This window comes from Anolis carolinensis, chromosome 1 (assembly GCF_035594765.1).
Source record: "Anolis carolinensis isolate JA03-04 chromosome 1, rAnoCar3.1.pri, whole genome shotgun sequence".
Taxonomy (NCBI): domain Eukaryota; kingdom Metazoa; phylum Chordata; class Lepidosauria; order Squamata; family Dactyloidae; genus Anolis; species Anolis carolinensis.
This window is the reverse complement of record NC_085841.1, coordinates 211,837,400-211,858,098: the sequence shown is the minus strand read 5'-3', so window position 1 is coordinate 211,858,098 and position 20,699 is coordinate 211,837,400. Positions and strand designations below refer to the sequence as shown.

Here is a 20,699-nt window from a genome sequence, read left to right as displayed (position 1 = left end):
GAGTTTCCCGCCTCCTCCTCCCCTCCCGCCCCTCCCTCCTCCATTGACGCAGTCCGTGCTGCACCAGATCCTAACATGGCGGCGGCGGGAGAGAGGTGCTGAGGGGCGCCAAGGCGGGCAGGGAGAAGCCAAGGCTCTGAGGCTGGGTGAGTGGGAAGGAAGCGAGCAAGGGGAAATTCCGCGGCGTGGTTCGGAGGGGGTCTCGCGGGGGGGAGAGGGCGAGGGACGGCGTTAGTGGGCCCTCAAAGTGGGGCGGACAGGGAGCGAAGGAAGGGGGGAGCTCTTTCATTTGAATCTCCTTCCTTCCATTCAAGAGCGGGCCTCCACGTCCCGGAGAAGGGAAACATGAGGCCTTGAATGGGAGCGAAAGGGAAACGACGGAGTGTAGGGCGGGCGAGTGAGTGAGTGAGCGAGCGGGGCGTGTGTGTTTGTGTGTCCACGAAGGGGGTTGTCGTGCCTCCATTGTGGGTTTGGCCTGTGTGGAATATGCTCGGGGAAGGCGGGAAGCAGGAGCCCCTCACGCACAAGTCACTCCCGCAACGAGAAGGAGTTGGGGGCCCTTCTTCCCAGGGAATCAACTGAAACAACTTGTTTGCTGTGCGTTTTCCGGGCTGTGTGGCCATGTTCCAGAAGCATTATCTCCTTACGTTACCCCTGCATCCATGGCAGGCATCCTCAGAGGTTGTGAAGTCTTTTGGAAACCATGCGAGAAGGATTTACAGTAGAGTCTCACTTATCCAAGCCTCTGGATTATCCAAGCCATTTTTGTAGTCAATGTTTTCAATATATTGTGATATTTTGGTGCTAAATTCGTAATTACAGTACAGTAGAGTCTCACTTATCCAAGCCTCGCTTATCCAAGCCTCTGGATTATCCAAGCCATTTTTGTAGTCAATGTTTTCAATATATTGTGATATTTTGGTGCTAAATTCGTAATTACAGTACAGTAGAGTCTCACTTATCCAAGCCTCTGGATTATCCAAGCCATTTTTGTAGTCAATGTTTTCAATATATTGTGATATTTTGGTGCTAAATTCGTAAATACAGTACAGTAGAGTCTCACTTATCCAAGCCTCGCTTATCCAAGCCTCTGGATTATCCAAGCCATTTTTGTAGTCAATGTTTTCAATATACAGTATCATGATATTTTGGTGTTAAATTCGTAAATACAGTAATTACAACATAACATTACTGCATATTGAACTACTTTTTCTGTCAAATTTGTTGTATAACATGATGTTTTGGTGTTTAATTTGTAAAATCATAACCTAATTTGATGTTTAATAGGCTTTTCCTTAATCCCTCCCAAGATATTCGCTTATCCAAGCTTCTGCCGGCCCGTTTAGCTTGGATAAGTGAGACTCTACTGTAATTACAATATAACATTATTGCGTATTGAACTACTTTTTCTGTCAAATTTGTTTTATAACATGATGTTTTGGTGCTTAATTTGTAAAATCATAACCTAATTTGATGTTTAATAAGGCTTTTCCTTAATCCCTCCTTATTATCCAAGATATTCGCTTATCCAAGCTTCTGCTGGCCCGTTTAGGGACTCTACTGTCTTTATCGATGGAAAGTCCAGGGTGGGGAAAGGAACTCTTGTCTGTTTGAGGCAATTGTTAATGTAGCAATTGGCCACTTTGATTAGCAATTAATGGCCTTGCAGCTTCAAGGGCAGGCTGCTTCCTGCCTGGGGAATCCTTTGTTAGGCGGTGTTAGCTTTCCTTGATTGTTTCGTGGCTGGAATTCCCCAGTTTTTTGAGTGCTTATTTACTCTCCTGATTTGTTTTTAAATACAGTAGAGTCTCACTTATTCAAGCTAAACAGGCCGGCGGAAGCTTGGATAAGCGAATATCTTGGATAATAAGGAGGGATTAAGGAAAAGTCTATTAAACATCAAATTAGGTTATGATTTTACAAATTAAGCACCAAAACTTCATGTTATACAACAAATTTGACAGAAAAAGTAGTTCAATACACAGTAATGTTATGTTGTAATTACTGTATTTACGAATTTAGCACCAAAATATCACGATATATTGAAAACATTGACTACAGAAATGGCTTGGATAATCCAGAAGTTTGGATAAGTGAGACTCTACTGTACTGGCAGCCAGATTTTGTCACTCTTACTCTTGTTACTCTTACTAAGATATACGAAGCGCAGTATAGGTTGAATATTCATTGGAAGGATTCCCCAAATACTTCAAAACTTTCCACCCTGGCAGATGAGAGAGGGGCACTTTTACTTTTTGATAGTTCAGTGAACACAAATATTGTTGAGTATTCCTGACCCAGATTTCCATAATAGTCCAAAAAGCAGAGAGAGTGACACTTCTTGGTCTAGGATGATTCAATGCAAGCCAGCAGTAGGCCTTTTCAGATAGGCCCTATATCCCAGGTTCGGATCCCAGGTTTTCTGCTTTAAAATGGATTATTTGAGTCGACATTGCCATATTAACTGGGATAAACTGGGACCAGATCCTGGGATATAGGGTCTGTTTGGAAGGGCCTCTACCTGGAATTCCAAAATTGTCTGCCCAGATAGACAAGAGGGGGGCACTTTTGCTCTGTGATGGTTCAGTGAACACAAAACTTTTAAACAGAGGCTGGATGACCATCTGTCAGGGGTACTTTGATTGTGCTTTTCCTGCATGACGGGGTTGGACTAGATGCCCCATGTGGTCTCTTCCAACTCTATTATTCTATGGTTCTATGAAATATTGTTGAGTGTTCCTGACCCAGAAGTCCATAATACTAAAAAAAAATGTAGAATTGTCCACATAGGTAGCAGAGAGAGTGACACTTTTGCTCTATGATGATTCAGCACAAGCCAACATTGTTGAGGATCCCATATCTGAAATTCCAAAAATGCCTGCACGGATAGATGAGAGAAGAGCACTTTTGCTTTTTGGTGGTTGAGTGTACACAAATATTGTTGAGTATTTTTTATCCGGAATTCCGTAATATTCCAAAATACAGAACTGTCTGTATGGGTAAGTGAGAGAAAGGTACCTTTGCTTTTTGATGGTTCAGTGAATAATAATAATAAACTGTATTTGTAGACCACCCTATCTCCCCAAGGGGACTTAGGGCAGTTTCCAACACATATGGCAAACATTCAAAGTCAACAAATTACATCAAAAATGAGACACATCAAACAATATATATAGGCCCGGGTTGTGGCGCAGGCGGGAGAGCAAGCCAGCTGCAATTAACTGCAATGAATCACTCTGACCAGGAGGTCATGAGTTCGAGGCCCACTCGGAGCCTATGTTTGTTTGTCTTTGTTCTATGTTAAAAGGCATTGAATGTTTGCCTATATGTGTAATGTGATCCGCCCTGAGTCCCCTTCGGGGTGAGAAGGGCGGAATATAAATGCTGTAAATAAATAAATATCAAACTGTAACTTAATCCCAAATAGGAATACTGTAAACTAAAAATCAAATTTAACAACCCTAGAAGACATGATCACATCATATAAATTAACACAAATTAAAAACACTTAAAGCAACTGTATCCTTATTAACAGATAAGATAGATTCCAACAACTGACAGGCTGAGGTCATATAGTATAGACAGTATAGACAGGATTTAATGTATCTAAACAATGATATATGTCGGGACATATTAGTCTTCCTCCTCTCCATACGCCAGATTGCATAGGTATGTTTTTAGCAACTTTTTAAAGGCGAGGAGAGGGGAGCAGTTTTTAGTTCTTTTGGGAGGGAGTTCCAGAGCTTTTGTACCCACCAGCCGTGCTTGAGATGGGGGTGGGACTGAGAGCAGGGCCTCCTTCGCAGATCACAGTCCTCCATCCAGTTTGTAGATAGAGATGCGGTTCTGCAAATAGTCTGGGCCTGAGCCGTGAACACAAATATTGTTGAGTATTCCTTATCTGGAATTCTGTAATACTTCAAAATGCAGAATTATCCACATGGGTAATGATTCAATGTAGGCAAACATTGTTGAGTATCCCATAGTTGGAATTGGAAAGTACTGTAACGTGCCTTGAACCATGAGAAGAGGAGGGTAAGAAATAAAATAATAATTCCAGCATTGTCCACTTAGGTGGCTGAGAGATTGGCACTTTTGCTTTCTGACGGTTCAGTGTATACAAATATTGTTCATTATCCCTTATCTGGAATTCTGAAATCCAAAATATTCTAAAATGCAAAGATTCCTTATCTGGAATTCCAAAATACAAAATTTGACCACATGGCTGACTGAGAGAGGAACACTTTTGCTCTCTGATGTATGTGTACATAAACATTGAGTATTCCTTATCTGGAATTTCAGAATACTTCAAAATGCTGAATTGTCCACTTGAATTATTGAGGGAGCGGCACTTTTGCTCTCTGGTGGTTCAATATACACAGGCACTGTTTCATGCACATTATTATAATATGGTATACAAGGCTATGTAAATAAAGTGTATATGAAACATGAATGGATTTTGTGTTTAGAATTGAGTCCCAACTCCAAGATACCTCTATATGCAACAAAAATCTGAAAGAAAGAAAAAAACTGAAATACTTCTGTTCCCAAGCATTTTGGAAAAGGAATGCCTTTCCTTAACCAAGTGAAGCTGACAGACTTCCATGCGCATAATTAGAAGGGTAAGCAGACTAGATGGATTTGATAATAACTAAGTGATGAGTGAGAAGAAGATACAGATGGCAAGAAGTGGCAAAATAGCAGGCATAGTGGAATTGGGGAGGAACTGCATTAAACGGATACTCAAAAGACTACACTAAAGTATTACTACTACCAGTATATTCCTTTTTATGATGCAGTGTGTGCATTTAGTATCTGCTGGGGTTTGGTTCCATGAATGCTCAAGTCCCATTATATACATTGTAGTAAAATGTATAGTATCCCTTCTTTTAAAATGATAACATAGATTATAGTATAGTAGAGTCTCACTTATCCAACATAAACGGGCCGGCAGAACATTGGATAAGCGAATATGTTGGATAATAAGGGGGGATTAAGGAAAAGCCTATTAAACATCAAATTACGTTATGATTTTACAAATTAAGCGCCAAAACATCATGTTTAACAACAAATTTGACAGAAAAAGTAGTTCAATATGCAGTAATGCTACGTAGTACTTACTGTATTTACTAATTTAGTACCAAAACATCATAATGTATTGAAAACATTGACTACAAAAACATTTACTATTAAAAGGCAGACTGCATTGGATAATCCAGAACACTGGATAAGCGAATGTTGGATAAGTGAGACACTACTGTATTAAGCCTATACCATCTCTATATAGGTTTTATCAAAAAAAACTGGAACGTTTCCCCACTAAATCCATTTTCATAATAATGGTGAATGAGAAATGTCATCATATATTGTAATTGGTGTATGTCATTTTTTAATAAATTATTTTAAGTTGGAATGAGGAGGAAAGTAAAGCTTTCGGATGTCACATACTGTTTTATAATGAAATTAAAAGCAGATTCTTCAAATATGAAATAGCAAAGAAACAAATGAAATTTTGTTTAAATGCAGAATGATTTCCTTGTGTCATAAACTGCGTGTCAGATACTGCATATATTTCTGATTATCTTTTAAACAAAGATCACTTAAAAGTGCTACAAGAGAAAGTATGTAAAAGTGCAATTAAAATGATCAGAGTGCTGAAGTGTGTTCATTGCGAAAGTGTTGGGAGTTTTCAAGAGTGCTTTTATTTTGGGTTTTTTTATTATTAAGGGAAATTCAGGGGGCATGGAGGAGATCATAAACTGTTTTGTCGTTGTCATGGGTTAAAATATTTACAAGCATAAAATTCAGTTACCAAGTAAAGCTTTTAATTTGTTTAACCTGAACCATCAAATTACACTAAGGATGCATCTGCAATTTAGAATCAATTCAGTTTGACACCACTTTAACTGGCATGACTCAATGCTATGGAATCCTAGAAGTTGCAGTTTTTGGAGCCTTTACCAGAGCCCATTTTTGATTTGGTGACCCCTTTCAACTTTTTGTTGTCCCTGCTAACTATTTTAGCCATGCTTTTAAGATGAATAGCTTGTTTCCATCTCTTTCAGTTCTATTTCTTCTGCTCTTTATTATTTTAAGCTAATCTGCTTCACCCTTACTTGAGGATAGGAAAACTCTCTACCCTGGCTGTTATAGAGAAGTTTCTTTATCCTGTTAGTAACAGGAAATTGTACTACCTGATTTCTAATCTCATCCAGCGGGTCTGTTCTTATACAATGAAATGCAGTGACTGGCATTTAGGAAATCCATTGTTTACAAACAAATCTGCCCTAGCCAGGTTTACTTAAGGAAAAGGTCCCATTGATTTTGCCAGGTACAGTGTTCCCTCACTTATCGCGGGGTTACGCTCCAATAAGTGAAAATCTGCAAAGTAGGGACGCTAGGCTTCTCCTTAGGAAGGAAGTAGAAAGAGGGAGGAAGAAAAGAAGGGAAGAAAGAGGCAAGGGAACATGGTGCCGCCTCCTTCTCTCCCCACTGCTCTTTGGGGTCCTTCTCCGCCCTGCTGCCCGCACCCTACTGAGACCACCGCCACTGTAAATCATAGTTTTTATGATTTATAATAATATTTTTAGTGTTTATTAAAAAAACCGCAAAACAGCAAGTCCACGAAAAGCAAACCACGAAGTAGTGAGGGAACACTATGTGCAATGAAGTTCAGTAAGATTGATTCCTATGTGAATGTGTTTAGAATTACATCTTTATTGCATTCATACATTACAAAATAAGTGCAAAATGAATACACTTCTTTCTTTTGTTGGAGGCTGGTTACTCCTTGTGTACTTTTCTAATGACCAGTGGACCTAAAGGTAAATACTTGAAAAGAGACATCTCTTACAGAAGAGTGCAATTCATGCTTCTGTACACACAGCAAACTGTGTGGTCTTTATTCAAACTGTTGTTGAATATAGGAGAGCCCTTGCAGTGTTGTCACATTTGAATGAGTTCTGATCCTGTCCTTCACATTTGCTCTTCCTATTATAGCCCTATTGTCAAGAGAGCCTCAAGTACAATCCAGGCATATTAAATGGTACCCTACATTTACAGGTCTGGTTGCATAGATAGGATTTTGCCTGTAGAGAGGAGTGAAATGTTAGGCAAACAGTAATGCCACAAGCTGCAAAACCATGTTGCTAATCCTCCTATAGGCCTCAAAGGGATGAGGTGTGAGTTTGAAAAATATACTGCTTATAGGAGGACATCTTCTAGTAGGTTTGATTGGTTATTAAAGCAGTATTTCAGTAGTAACATTCTTTGGTTAATTTTTGGACCTGTATGAAGAATTACAAGGGATTTTGAGTTAGTCTTTTTGTTTGAAGAACTCATAGGTATAGCTGCTTACTTTAATTCAACACAAAGCTTGTAATCTATGCAGATTTTAGACTTTTGTACCTATTTATGTAAATTGCTTATGTGAATTATAATTTTAATGCCTCAGTTTTTCAATGGAACAGGTGTTCAAGAAAGCTTACGAATTCAGAGAAAATACGCTTTTATAGGTTTATATTATTATTATACTTCATCTTAAAATGTAATCAAACTTATCTGTGGCATTAAAATCAGTTTACAATATCATTAAAATATTAAAAATGTAAAAAACAGTATCATACATTACTCAAACCTGTTTCTTAAAAACGGTCAGTCCCCAAAAGTCCCTGCCTTCCAGACAAGGACAATAAGGAAGGAAGGGGAGTTTTAGAATACAGTGTTCCCTCACTTATCGCGGGGGTTAGGTTCTAGGACCACCCGCGATACGTGAAAATCCGCGAAGTAGGGACACTATATTTATTTTAATATTTATACATTATTTTAGTAGTTATACACTATTTTAAGTCTTTATCAACCAACCGTGTGTTGATAGATCACCTCCTTCTCCAGTTGCCGCTTGGGTTCCTTTTCTCTCCCTTTGGCTTCTCCTTCCTCCCTTCCTTAGGTTGTAAATTGTAATTTTTTATGATTTATAATAGTCTTTTAGAGTTTATTGAAAAACAGCAAATCCGCAAAAAGTGAATCGCAAAGTAGTGAGGGAACACTGTATATGGGAAATGAGTTTTAGAGCCTAGAAGCAGCCATCAAAGTGTCCCTCTCTCATGTTCCCAGTTAGCACGTCTGTGAGGATGATGAAACCAAGAAAAAGGTGTCTCTCAAAGATCTCTGTTCCCAGGCAGGTTTTATGGAAGAATATAGTCCATCAGACGGCCTGGACTGATGGAAGCAAATGGCAGTTTCAATGTAATCATAAAACAGCTGTGGTTTCCCCAGCCTGTGTCTTGGAAAGAAGGATTCAGAGCCTCTGCTACTCATCTGTTTATGCTAGATTCTATCTGGTGTCCCAGTATTGACTTCTGATCAACTGGGTGCCCAACTCTTGATAGTGATTAAAGCAGACAGGCCAAGTCAATATTAACACTATTGGAATATTGGAATTTCATGATATTATTTATGGGAACTGTATAGAATCTTGGTACTCTTTTTAGGTTATTTGTTTTATGCATCCATATATATCTATATACAGTAGAGTCTCACTTATCCAACATTCACTTATCCCACGTTCTGGATTATCCAACGCATTTTTGTAGTCAATGTTTTCAATATATCGTGATATTTTGGTGCTAAATTCGTAAATACAGTAATTACTACATAGCATTAATGTGTAATGAACTACTTTTTCTGTCAAATTTGTTGTATAACATGATGTTTTGGTGCTTAATTTATAAAATTATAACCTATTTTGATGTTTAATAGGCTTTTCTTAATCTCTCATTATTATCCAACATATTCGCTTATCCAACGTTCTGCCGGCCCATTTATGTTGGATAAGTGAGACTCTACTGTATATATATATATATATATATATACACACACACACACACACACACACACACACACACACTTATACACTTATACATTCTCCTTTAGGAGAAAGATATAGCAATGCCTAGACTTTTAGCTTCATTATATAACATTTCATGTATGTATGGTATCATATGTTTCATAACAGCACATGGCCATCAAGATGTTCCCCTTTCATCAGAACGCTTTACAGGAAGTTTATCTCAGTATTCTGCCCTTCAGCAGTCTTAATAATAACTAGCTGGGCCCGCCCACGCATTGCTGTAGCAAAGTCTGGTGGTATGGGAAGTAAAGTACAGTAGAGTCTCACTTATCCAACACGGGCCGGCAGAATGTTGGATAAGCGAATATGTTGGATAATAAGGAGGGATTAAGGAAAAGTCTATTAAACATCAAATTAGGTTATGATTTTACAAATTAAGCACCAAAACTTCATGTTATACAACAAATTTGACAGAAAAAGTAGAGGGATTAAGGAAAAGCCTATTAAAGTAGTTCAATATGCAGTCATTACTGTATTTACGAATTTAGCACCAAAATATCACGATGTATTGAAAACATTGACTACAAAAATGCTTTGGATAATCCAGAACTTTGGATAAGCAAGTGTTGGATAAGTGAGACTCTACTGTATTAAGGAATTGGTGGTAGTTAGTATATATTATTTCCTAAAGCTTGTGAATATACATTTCTGGTTGTTCCTTTTTTGTCTGTTGAAGGCAAATATGAATGCTGCAATTAGCCAGAATAATTAGCTTGTAGTGGCCTTTAGCTTCCAAGCCTGGTTGCTTCCTCCCTGAGGGAATTTTTTGTTGGGAGGTGTTAGCTGGCTCTGATTGTTTCATGTCTGGAATTCCTGTTTTCAGAGTATTGTTCTTTGCAATATTTTCTGTTTTTCTACTTTCTGTGTAGATGAAGAAGTACCCAGATGCAGTGCTTGAGCGCTCACACTCAAAAAGAAAGGCCGTGGCCCTCAGAAAACAGAGGATTTGCCAGGCGTTGATGATGCAAGGCTATTCAGTGCTTTTCATGCTGGCCAACAGTGGATTCCCCTAGGTAGGAAGTTGCCAGGCAAGTGGTGTTCATATCCCTGTGGAATAATGTCCAGGGTGGGAGAAAGAAATTTTGTCTGTTGGAGAGAAGTATGAATTGTGAAATTAGCCAGAATGATTAGCATTTAATGGCCTTTCAGCTTCAAAGCCTGGCTGCTTCCTCCATGGGGGAATCCTTTGTTGGGGGGTGCTAGCTGGCCCTGATTGGTTCCTGTCTGGAATTCCTTGTTTTCAGAATGTTCTTTAGTCACTGTCCTGATTTTAGAGATTATATTGTTCTGTTTTATTATAACACAATAATTTTATATATTATATTTATAATCTTATATTATCTGCTTTGAACTGGATTATCTTGAGGCCCCTTCTACACAGCTGTATAAAATCCACCCTGAACTGGGTTATATGACATTGTGGACTCAAGATAATCCAGTTCAAAGCAGACATTGTGGATTATCTGCCTTGGCATTCTGGGTTATATAGCAGTGTGGAAAGGTCTTGAGTCTACACTGCCATATAATCCAGTTCAAATCAGATAATCTGTATTTTATAGGCAGTGTGGAAGAGGCCCAAATGAACCCTGCCTGTCTCCTGGGCACCATCGTGGCTGAGAGGGTTGCTATGACATGAAGGAGGCAGGCCTAAAGGGGGCAGGGCCTACCCTTCTGACTGGCAGCCAGGGGGAGAAGGGCTCTTCCTCATCTTCTGTAATTTGAACTTTATTTTTCTAGGTTTTTTAAAATTGAAAGATATACATTGGATGACTATGTTTTTTGTGGCCAAATTTGGGTGATTTGGTTTAGTGGTTTTGTTGTTTACTCCATGGGAAAAATGCACATTACATTTATATATATATATATATATCTACACACAGAGACACACATACAATTAAACCATTCAGCATAACCTTTTATCCATCATCGACATTATCAGGATCTTAAACACTAAAACAACACTCTTAAATAATACTGTCATCCAAATTGCTACTATACTGTGGCAGACTACTGAAAATGGTTTTTAGGTGATAAATTATATGTGGAAATTAATGACTATTTTTGCAACATACTGTAAGTTCTTAGTTAACTAGAACTCAAGCAACTAGCAAAAAAATTAACTTAAATTGCATACTTTTTTATAAAACAGTAAAACTGTATTACAATAAGTTTGTCTTTATTTGCTTTTAATTACTGTTTTTAAATATGACATCAATACAGAGTTTACGGTATCTATATAAAAGAGTGATGGAATCCCGGCGACCAACAAAACAACAAAACTAAAGGCCCCCCAACCTCGAAAATTGACAGCACAACTCCTTATCCATGCCTCTAGGTTGATACAAGAAAAATAAAAGAAAAATAAAGTCCTAATTAGAGAGAGAGGAATAATTGTTTTTTATCCAATTGCTGCCAGTTAGAAGGCTAAGCTCCGCCCACCTGGTCTCCTAGCAACCCACTCAGCCCAGGGGACAGGCAAGGTTAGGCCTCACTTAGGCCACACTGCCTATAAGATACAGATTATCTGATTTGAACTGGATTATCTTAACGCCACACTGCCATATAATCCACTTCACTGTGCATTTTATACAGCTGTGTAGAAGAGGCCTCATATAATCCAGTTCTAAGCAGAAAATATAAGATTATAAATATACAGTAGAGTCTCACTTATCCAACATAAACAGGCCAGCAGAATGTAGGATAAGTGAATATGTTGGACAATAAGAAGGGATTCAGGAAAAGCCAATTAAACATCAAATTAGGTTATGATTTTACAAATTAAGCACCAAAACATCATGTTATACAACATATTTGACAGAAATAGTAGTTCCATGTGCAGTAATGCTATGTAGTAATTACTGTATTTACAAATTTAGCACCAAAATATCACGATATATTAAAAACATTGACTACAAAAATGGCTTGGATAATCCAGAAGCTTGGATAAGTGAGGCTTGGTTAAGTGAGACTCTACTGTACTTTATTTCCCATACCACCATACTTCGCCACAGCAACGCGTGGCTGGGCACAACTAGTGGTATACTATTATTTATTTACAGTATTTATATTCCGCCCTTCTCACTCTGAAGGGGACTCAGTGCGGATCACAGAATATATATACGGCAAACATTCAATGCCGTTATATACAGACAGGACAGACAACAGCACAGATAGAGGTACAGTAGAGTCTCGCTTATCCAACGTAAACGGGCCAGCAGAATGTTGGATAAGCGAATATGTTGGATAACAAGGAGAGATTAAGGAAAAGCTTATTAAACATCAAATTAGGTTATGATTTTACAAATTAAGCACCAAAACAACATGTTAGACAACAAATTTGACAGAAAAAGTAGTTTAATACACAGTAATGCTATGTAGTAATTACTGTATTTACGAATTTAGCACCAAAAATCACGATATATTGAAAACATTGACTATAAAAATGCGTTGGATAATCCAGAACGTTGGATAAGCGAGTGTTGGATAAGTGAGACTCTACTGTATATAGGCATTTCCCATCTTCGTTGTCCTGGAGGTTGTGCTCGATTCTGGCCACGGGGGGGGGGGGGGGGGTGGTGCTGTCGCTTCATCCATATCGAAGAGCCCTGTTCACAGACTTCCTCCCTTTTTGATCGCCAGCATTTTTCTGGTATTTTCTTATGGTGCCATTAAAATACCTCCCTGATTAAGCAGTACCTCTATTTATCTACTCACAGCTGTTTTCGATCTGCTAGGTGGGCAGTGAGCTGGGCTGAAGATTGAGCGCTTACCCCCGATTCAGACTTCAAATTGCCAATCTTTCAATTGGCAAGATTTATTGCAGCTGGTGGTTAACCTGCTGTGCTAAAGCCTGGCCCTAGTATTAGTTAGGTCTATTTTTAACAGTAACTCAGGCAACCAGAAACCCCATTTATCCAGCATCTTCCAATCCCCATGGATGCTGGTTAATTGAGAGTACTGTACTGTATTATGAAAGTTGTATGTTTAATAATCCAAACATCCTGCCTCCTTATATAAATGAAAGTCAGTCCTTGGATGATACTGGTGTGCAAGTCAGAGGTCACAAATTTCCAAGCAAGAAACAGGAGAAATGTTTGCCAGGAGCTTCCAGTTTGGGAGCTTGTTAGCATTTGAGATTGACTTCCATTGGCACGGGATGGGAAGGTTGCTGCACTTGTCAGAAACTTGCTGTTTCAGCCTCATGTAACAGTATCATTTTAGGATGAACTTACTTGTGCACAGGAGAGTAGGAGGTGGCAGCAGTAAGCTACAGATGCCCATTCTTCCTGCTTTATGCTGGGAAGATAGACCATCACTTCTATCTTTCAAAGTGCAGAAGCATCACAGCCAAAGCAGGAAGAATGCCTTGGCCTTGCCACTGTGAACAAAATCCCTGTGAATACCACTGGTCCACTGTATACATAATGTAGTTGGTCTAGAGATTATTCAAGGAAAAATTGTTCATATTGGATGCAAATTCTGGGCTGTTCCTTGTGATGATGCGGGTGGAGAATTTTCCACTGCTATATTTTTCCATGGAATACCTTCTATTTCTAAAAACTCACTGTTTCATAAAATTAATTAATAGTATAACAAATGGATGCATTCTCAGCCAAAGTGGCTAGTGTTATAATTTTCATGATTATAACTAGGAAATCTGTATGTACAGTAGAGTCTCACTTATCCAACATAAACGGGCTGGCAGAATGTTGGATAAGCGAATATGTTGGATAATAAGGAGGCATTAAGGAAAAGCCTATTAAACATCAAATTAGGTTATGATTTTACAAATGAAGCACCAAAACATGTTAGACAACAAATTTGGCAGAAAATGTAGTTCTATACGCAGTAATGCTATGTAGTAATTACTGTATTTATGAATTTAGCACCAAAATATCACGATATATTAAAAACATTGACTCCAAAAATGCGTTGGATAATCCAGAATGTTGGATAAGCGAGTGTTGGATAAGTGAGACTACTGTATATGTAATTCATAACTTTCAAGATACCTTAAAATTTGTACGTTAACAGTTTTAGTAGCTATTTTCTTAAAGTTTAAACAAGGGAAGTGAATATAATTGTTGTTAACAATATATTTACAAATACAGGTCGAGCATAATTGAATTCATTGTGAAAGTGTGGGAGAAGTTGAATGTCTTGCAATCTGAGTTTGATTGCAATAGTGAGTGCTCTGGTGATCTACATCCCATGAAAACTCCAAAAGGAATAGTTCACTTTTTATATTTGTAAAAAAGTCTAATTTCATACCAGCATCTTTTTAGTTTGTCAGTGTTCCTTAATCAAGGTTTTAAAAACATTTAAATTTAGCACAATTCTCTTATTTATTAGTAATAAATGAAAACTTAAAATTTGTCATTCCATTACAGTCTTAAAGGTTGGAAGCCATGGGAGTGAAAACCCAGAGACCTCGTTGCTTTTTTGACATAGGCATCAACAATGTACCAGGTAAGAGAGATACCACTGACTTTCATGTACAATTTTGTCATGTTAAAATGTCAATCTGCACTCACTGAGTCTTATTATTGACCCTAAGAATCATATCTTTAACATTTGTGAGTATAAATAGTATGACTTTAATGATACATTTTTATTTTTGTTTTAGCTGGAAGAGTTATCTTCGAATTATTTTCAGATGTTTGTCCAAAGACATGTGAAAACTTTCGCTGCCTTTGTACAGGTTTGTAGATATTTTTTAATTCATTGTATAATTTAGGGGCTGATAAAGAGTACCCATTCTGCTCATTGCAGGACCAAAGACTGATTTTGCAACCTTTTCAAAGCTCCCCACACCCTCTATGCCCCGCTCCCTGCAAAGTTCTCCCTCTCCCCATTCTGCCTTTGAAATACAGTAGAGTCTCACTTATCCAACATAAACGGGCTGGCAGAATGTTGGATAAGTGAATATGTTGGATAATAAGGAGGGATTAAGGAAAAGCCTATTAAACATCAAATTAGGTTATGATTTTACAAATTAAGCACCAAAACATCATGTTATACAACAAATTTGACAGAAAAATTACTTCAATATGCAGTAATGCTATGTAGTAATTAATGTATTTACGAATTTAGCACCAAAATATCACGATTTATTGAAAACATTGCCTCCAAAAATGCGTTGGATAATCCAGAACGTTGGATAAGCAAGTGTTGGATAAGTGAGACTCTACTGTAGTGGCAGTTTTGTTCTGTCATTTTATGCTTTAAGCCCTGAATGACCATTCGTTTAAAAAGATGACTGATCACCAATCAAGAACTTGGACAAACATAGCCACATGCACCTTTAGCATTCCTGCCTAGTAGTAAGCATGCTAATTATTTGTGCTTTGTTACCCCTCATTGACATCTTCAGAACATACTGCCCTATCTTGTAGCACATCTTTGAGGAAGAAAATTCAAAAGGAAGAGTCACACTTCTGTAGGATGGACTGCCTTGTGCTTTGAAAAAACAGTTTTACATAAAGCAAATCCTTCAAGTACCAATCAGTGCAGTTGCATATTTGGGGTTCTAAAATGTTCTGTATAGAGAGCCAGCCGTGTAACTATGTTTCAAGGATGGTCTCAGTGACAAAGAATCAAACTGAGTACCAATTTATGTTTTGAAATCCAGATTTGTTAATGTTTGAAAAGTAACCCGTTATTTTTCCCAAGCCTCAGGACAGACTGGGCATCTTGCTTGATTTCTAGATAGGCTTTATTAAGGATATTGCAAGAGAAGAAATGGATTTATTGTAGCCATAATCAAAGCCCTTATTTTAAATAATTTGGGCCATTAATAAATAATGCTTAATGTGTGACAAGTCTTTATTTAAGTAAACCAGTGCTTTCGTCAGTAAGATGAGACCAGTCATTCATTCACACAATTATTTCTGTATTGCCTTTAGAACTTGAGATATATATCTTTAATAGTAGCTCCTTCCATTTAGGAAATCTAGGAGAGTTTCAAAGCAGTTTGCAATATGGTATAGAAACGGGAAACTTTTTTACACATATCTGACAATTTGGGCCATTATAAACTTAGCAGATAAACATAATATTCACTTAATGTAATTTTCCTCACAGTTTGAATAAAATTTATATAATAAAATAGCTCCTTACAATTTACAGTTTACTTTGGTTTGTTTCTGGAGAAACTGTCTCATTAGAAGTGATGGGATTTGAGTGTTTTTCCCTCTGCAGGTGAAAAGGGTACAGGAAAATCAACCCAGAAGCCATTGCATTACAAAAGTTGTCTGTTTCATAGAGTTGTGAAAGATTTCATGATCCAAGGAGGTGACTTCAGTGAAGGTATTACATTGACTATTGAAAGTAATTGTTTACAAATGTGAAATGTATATGAAATAGTAATCTGAATTCTATAAAGAAAACACTCAGGGTGGCAGACTATTCTGTGTTTCTAGTCCTGTATAACCTATATTGAGGTCAAGAGTCTACTCTCAAGACCAAATATGAGAAACAGAAGGGCTGGGCTGTGGTGCAGCTGGTTAGTAGCCAGCTGCAATAAAACACTACTGACCAAGAGGTCATGAGTTTGAAGCCAGCCCGTGTCGGAGTGAGCACCCAACCATAAATAAATAAATAGCCCAGCTCGCTGTTGACCTAAGCAACCCAAAAGAAAGTTGCATCTATCAATTAGGAAAATGTAAGTACCGCTTATGCAGGGAGGCTAATTTAACTAATTTACAACACCATAAAAATCAGAAAGGAATGAGGAAGCAATCAATCAAAAGGACTCGGTGTCACAGTAGATGATGAAGCAGCAGATCCCCCTGTGACCGAAATTGAGCATACCCTCAAGAAGCCTGGAAGCTGGAGAAAGTTAAATAGCCTCTGTGTCGTCGTCTCTCTCTGTCTGTATTTCTAATGGCATTGAATGTTTGCCATGTATGTGTACAGTGTGATCCACCTTGAGGCCCCTTTGGGGTGAGAAGGGTGGAATATAAATACTGTAAATAAATAAATAAATTACAATGGGCTGAATATATAATTATATTTCAGCAAAATGAGACTTAGTGAAGGAGGCTTGAGAATGAGAAAATATTTATTTATCGTATCTGAAGCGAACCAAGGGTAAATGTATTTAAACACCAAGTTAAAATCTTGGCATTATGCTAAATGTCCTTTGACCAGTAGCTGGCCACTTGGAAGTGCCTCTGGTGTTGCTATAAGAAGGTCCTCCATTGTGCATGTGGCAGGACTCAGACTGCGTTGTAATAGGTGGTCTGTGGTTTGCTCTTCTCCACACTCGCATGTCATGGACTCCACTTTGTGGCTCATTTCTCAAGGTTGGCTCTGCATCTCGTGGTGCCAGATCACAATCTGTTCAGTGCCTTCCAAGTCACCCAGTCTTCTGTGTGCCCAGAAGGGAGTCTCTCATTTGGTATCAGCCATGGCTTGAGGTTCCAGGTTTTAGCCTGTCACTTTTGGACTCTTGTTTGCTGAGTTGTTCCTGTGCTCTGTAGATCTTAGAAAACTATTTCTTGATTTAAGGCATTGGCATGCTGGCTGATATCCAAACAGGAAATGGGCCCGAAATGTTACTGCCTTGGTCCTTTCATTGTTGCTTGCTACTTCCTGGCGGATGTCAGGTGGGGCAATACCGGCTAAACAATATAATTTCTCCAGTGGTGTGAGGCGTAGACATCCTGTGATAATGCATCATGTCTCATTAAGATTCACATCCACTGTTTTAACATGGTGAGATGTGTTCCACACTGGGCATGCATATTCAGCAGCAGAGTAGCAAAGTGCAGGGGCAGATGTCTTCAATGTATCTGGTTGTGATTCCCAGGTTGTGCCAGTCAACTTTCGTATTGTTTCTAGCGCCCACTTTTTGCTCAAAATTCAAGCGGTGCTTCTTGCAGGTCAGAGTATGGTCCAGCGTAACTCTCAAGTATTTTGGTGTTCTGCAATGCTCCAATGGGGTTCCCAGGTAATCCTCAGAGCTCGAGATGCTTGTCTATTCATAAGGTGAAAAGCACTCATCTGTGTTTTAGATGGATTAGGAATCAGCTGATTTTCCCTGTAATAGACAGTTACAGTTACTGAAGAAAGTCAAGGGAGAAAGTGTAAAAACAGGCCTACAGTTGAACATAAATAAAAATAATGTCAACAGATGATTTATATAACTTTAAAGTGGATGTTGAAACCATTTAAATAGTTGAAGATTTTTCATATCTTGGATCAGTTATTAATCAGAATGGAGATTGTATTATTGAGGGCTTTTACAGCTGGAATGGAGACTGCGATCAAGAAATTAGAAAAAGACTTGAAAGGGCAGCTATGAAGAAGCTAGAGAAGATCCTCAAGGGCAAAGTTGAAATTGCCTATGTCATTGTATTTCCAATTTCTATGTTTGGTTGTAGAAGTCATCTGAGATGTGATGTTGGAGAAGATAAAAATAAATGGGTTCTAGAACAAATCAAGACTGAAACTTTCCTATAAGCCAAGATGACTAAAGTGAGGCTGCTGTACTTTGAACATATCCCGAGAAGACACATCTCACTAGAAAAGACAATACCCTAAAAGCGCCATATCTCTACTGATCATGGAAGCTAAACATCATCAACTCTGATTAGTATTTCAGTGGGGGCTTAAGTTCTATTTTCCAATGAATGCCACATGCTGTGGGTTATATTTCAGAAAAAGGAATCGGCAAAGCCACCTCTGAGTATTCCTTACCTAAGGAAATTATGAAATTCTTAGCATCGCCTAGTAACTTGAAGGCATGTACACACAAGATAGACAATTATAGGAAAAAAGGAAGACCACTTTACAAATGGATAGGCCAAATCAAGAAACTGCACTGGAACTGTGAGGCCTGAGCAGGGCAGTTGATTAGAGGATGACTTTGAGATCTCTTGTTCATAGATTCACCATAAGTTGAGGTATGTTTGATAACAATTAGCAACAAGAAGATTTTGAGAAGAATATAGAACAGCCTCATTCTGTTTCATGACAAACTGTTTTCTAAGATTTACCTAATTTCACAGGAATTGACGTTTCCTACACTAATAAAATATTTTCTGTGTCGACTTTAAAACTAATAAGAAACGGGTTAGAATGGCAAGATATACCACCATTATTCTTATTTGTCTTTTTTTTGTTTTGTAACAGGAAATGGAAGAGGAGGAGAATCAATATATGGTGGCTTTTTTGAAGGTAAGAATGTTAAATTCTGTGTCATAGCTATTAGTTTAATAAATACATCTGTTAGGAAAACTACTATTCAATGTTCGTTGCCTTCAGGCCTGACTTTTATTGAGGACTGTGGCCTGATCTGTCCTTAAGCTCTAGAGTCAGGGGTCAAAAAATAAAAAACTTTCTCCTGTACGGTTTTGTAAAATGGCCACTGATGTAGTGGCTCAGCTTTGTTCCTCCCTTTCGATTTGTCTTAAGTTTTCCCTTTTTTGAGGAGCATAACAGTCTTTTATCCCTTGTCCATTTCACTTTCCTCAACCCTATTCAGTTTTCACATCTGACTGATGGTGCCTCAACAAACAACTGTGTTTACAAAGTTGATTGTGTTATACCATCTCTAGAAACAAAATGGAACTTAAGCCCCCACGAGCTAGACAGGTCCTTAAAATGAGCATAGAGCTGAATACTGAATGGCAGTTGTACACAACAGTCCAACAAATGAAGACTTTATGATTTCTCATAAAGCTGGAAGGTGGTTGCAGGTACTTACCATGGTTCTGTTTGTACTGTCTGGCAGCTTGAATTGTGTTGTAGTCTTAAAAGGCTTTTTCTTGGAAGAGCAATTTATGATTCAAAGCTGCAATAAAAAAGTCTCCACAAGAACACATATTTATAAACAACTAGAATTTATTTATGTTTATGTCGCAGAATTATCCGTTGTCCTTTACACATTATTGCTGTTACTTTACAGACTGCTATGAATGTCAAATAAGACAAAATTATGAGCTTGTTTTCATAAAAACACTGATCTGCTTCAGCTAATAAAAATGAGTTTAATGTGCACTGTTTTTGCTCAACAGATTTATTGAACTGTAAGGTAGTTCTGTTTACACATTTACTTATTCTGTGATACTTAAGGAGTAGATAAGAAAATGATGTTAATATTTTTGCAAGTTTGAGAATTATCGTACATTCTTTCTGTCTTTAGTTTACCAGTCTGAATACTGAATAATGTTTAGCACTGAGATGATGCATTTATGCAGTTTGACAATCCTTATTTAAAATGCTAAAGAAATGCCAGTGCAAGGTAATACTTGGATTTTTGAAGTAATTCAAACGCTTTCTCTAGATGAAAGCTTTGCTGTAAAGCACAACAAAGAATTTCTCCTTTCAATGGCCAACAGAGGAAAAGATACAAATGGTTCACAGTTTTTTATGTAAGTATCAAGCCAGCTCCACTGTGTTTCTTCAGCATTTGGATGATATTCCTTACAATTCAAATTGTAAGAATTTTGAATTGTTCAAATGGCCGATTCTTTTTTCTCTTGACAAAGTATGAATCCCTTTTAAACTTATGCAATTTAACTGTGCCCGTAATGTTTATTTTGGATGTAACAAATAGGGTTTAAAAGATATAGGGAATACATTCGAATATTTTGGTCATACTGTGTGTAAGAATCAAGATCAGTTATGCATTAGAGAAGGGCATCTTAAACTTTTCCCACTTTCCTCCCGAGAAATTTTTTCATGATCCCAGCTATATAGGTACAGTAGAGTCTCACTTATCCAGCACTCACTTATCCAACGTTCTGGATTATCCAACGCATTTTTGTAGTCAATGTTTTCA

At 37.9% G+C, this 20,699-nt stretch overlaps 1 protein-coding gene across 4 annotated transcripts in view; it reads left to right on the top strand.

Annotated features, from left to right (window-relative positions):
• Window positions 1–20,699, top strand: part of ppig (peptidylprolyl isomerase G) — a 41,348-nt gene that overhangs the window by 5,212 nt on the left and 15,437 nt on the right. The window contains exons 1-7 of one of the 4 annotated variants that reach the window (XM_062964791.1): window positions 27–146; window positions 9,781–9,924; window positions 14,302–14,380; window positions 14,538–14,612; window positions 16,112–16,219; window positions 19,049–19,093; window positions 20,202–20,289. In XM_062964791.1, coding sequence (XP_062820861.1) covers window positions 14,320–14,380; window positions 14,538–14,612; window positions 16,112–16,219; window positions 19,049–19,093; window positions 20,202–20,289 — 377 coding nt within the window. In that variant the 5' untranslated portion in view covers window positions 27–146; window positions 9,781–9,924; window positions 14,302–14,319. Of the gene's footprint in view, window positions 1–10; window positions 147–9,780; window positions 9,940–14,301; window positions 14,381–14,537; window positions 14,613–16,111; window positions 16,220–19,048; window positions 19,094–20,201; window positions 20,290–20,699 lie in introns of those variants that run through there. The other 3 variants (XM_008119026.3, XM_003226264.4, XM_062964778.1) reach the window with 3 other exon arrangements.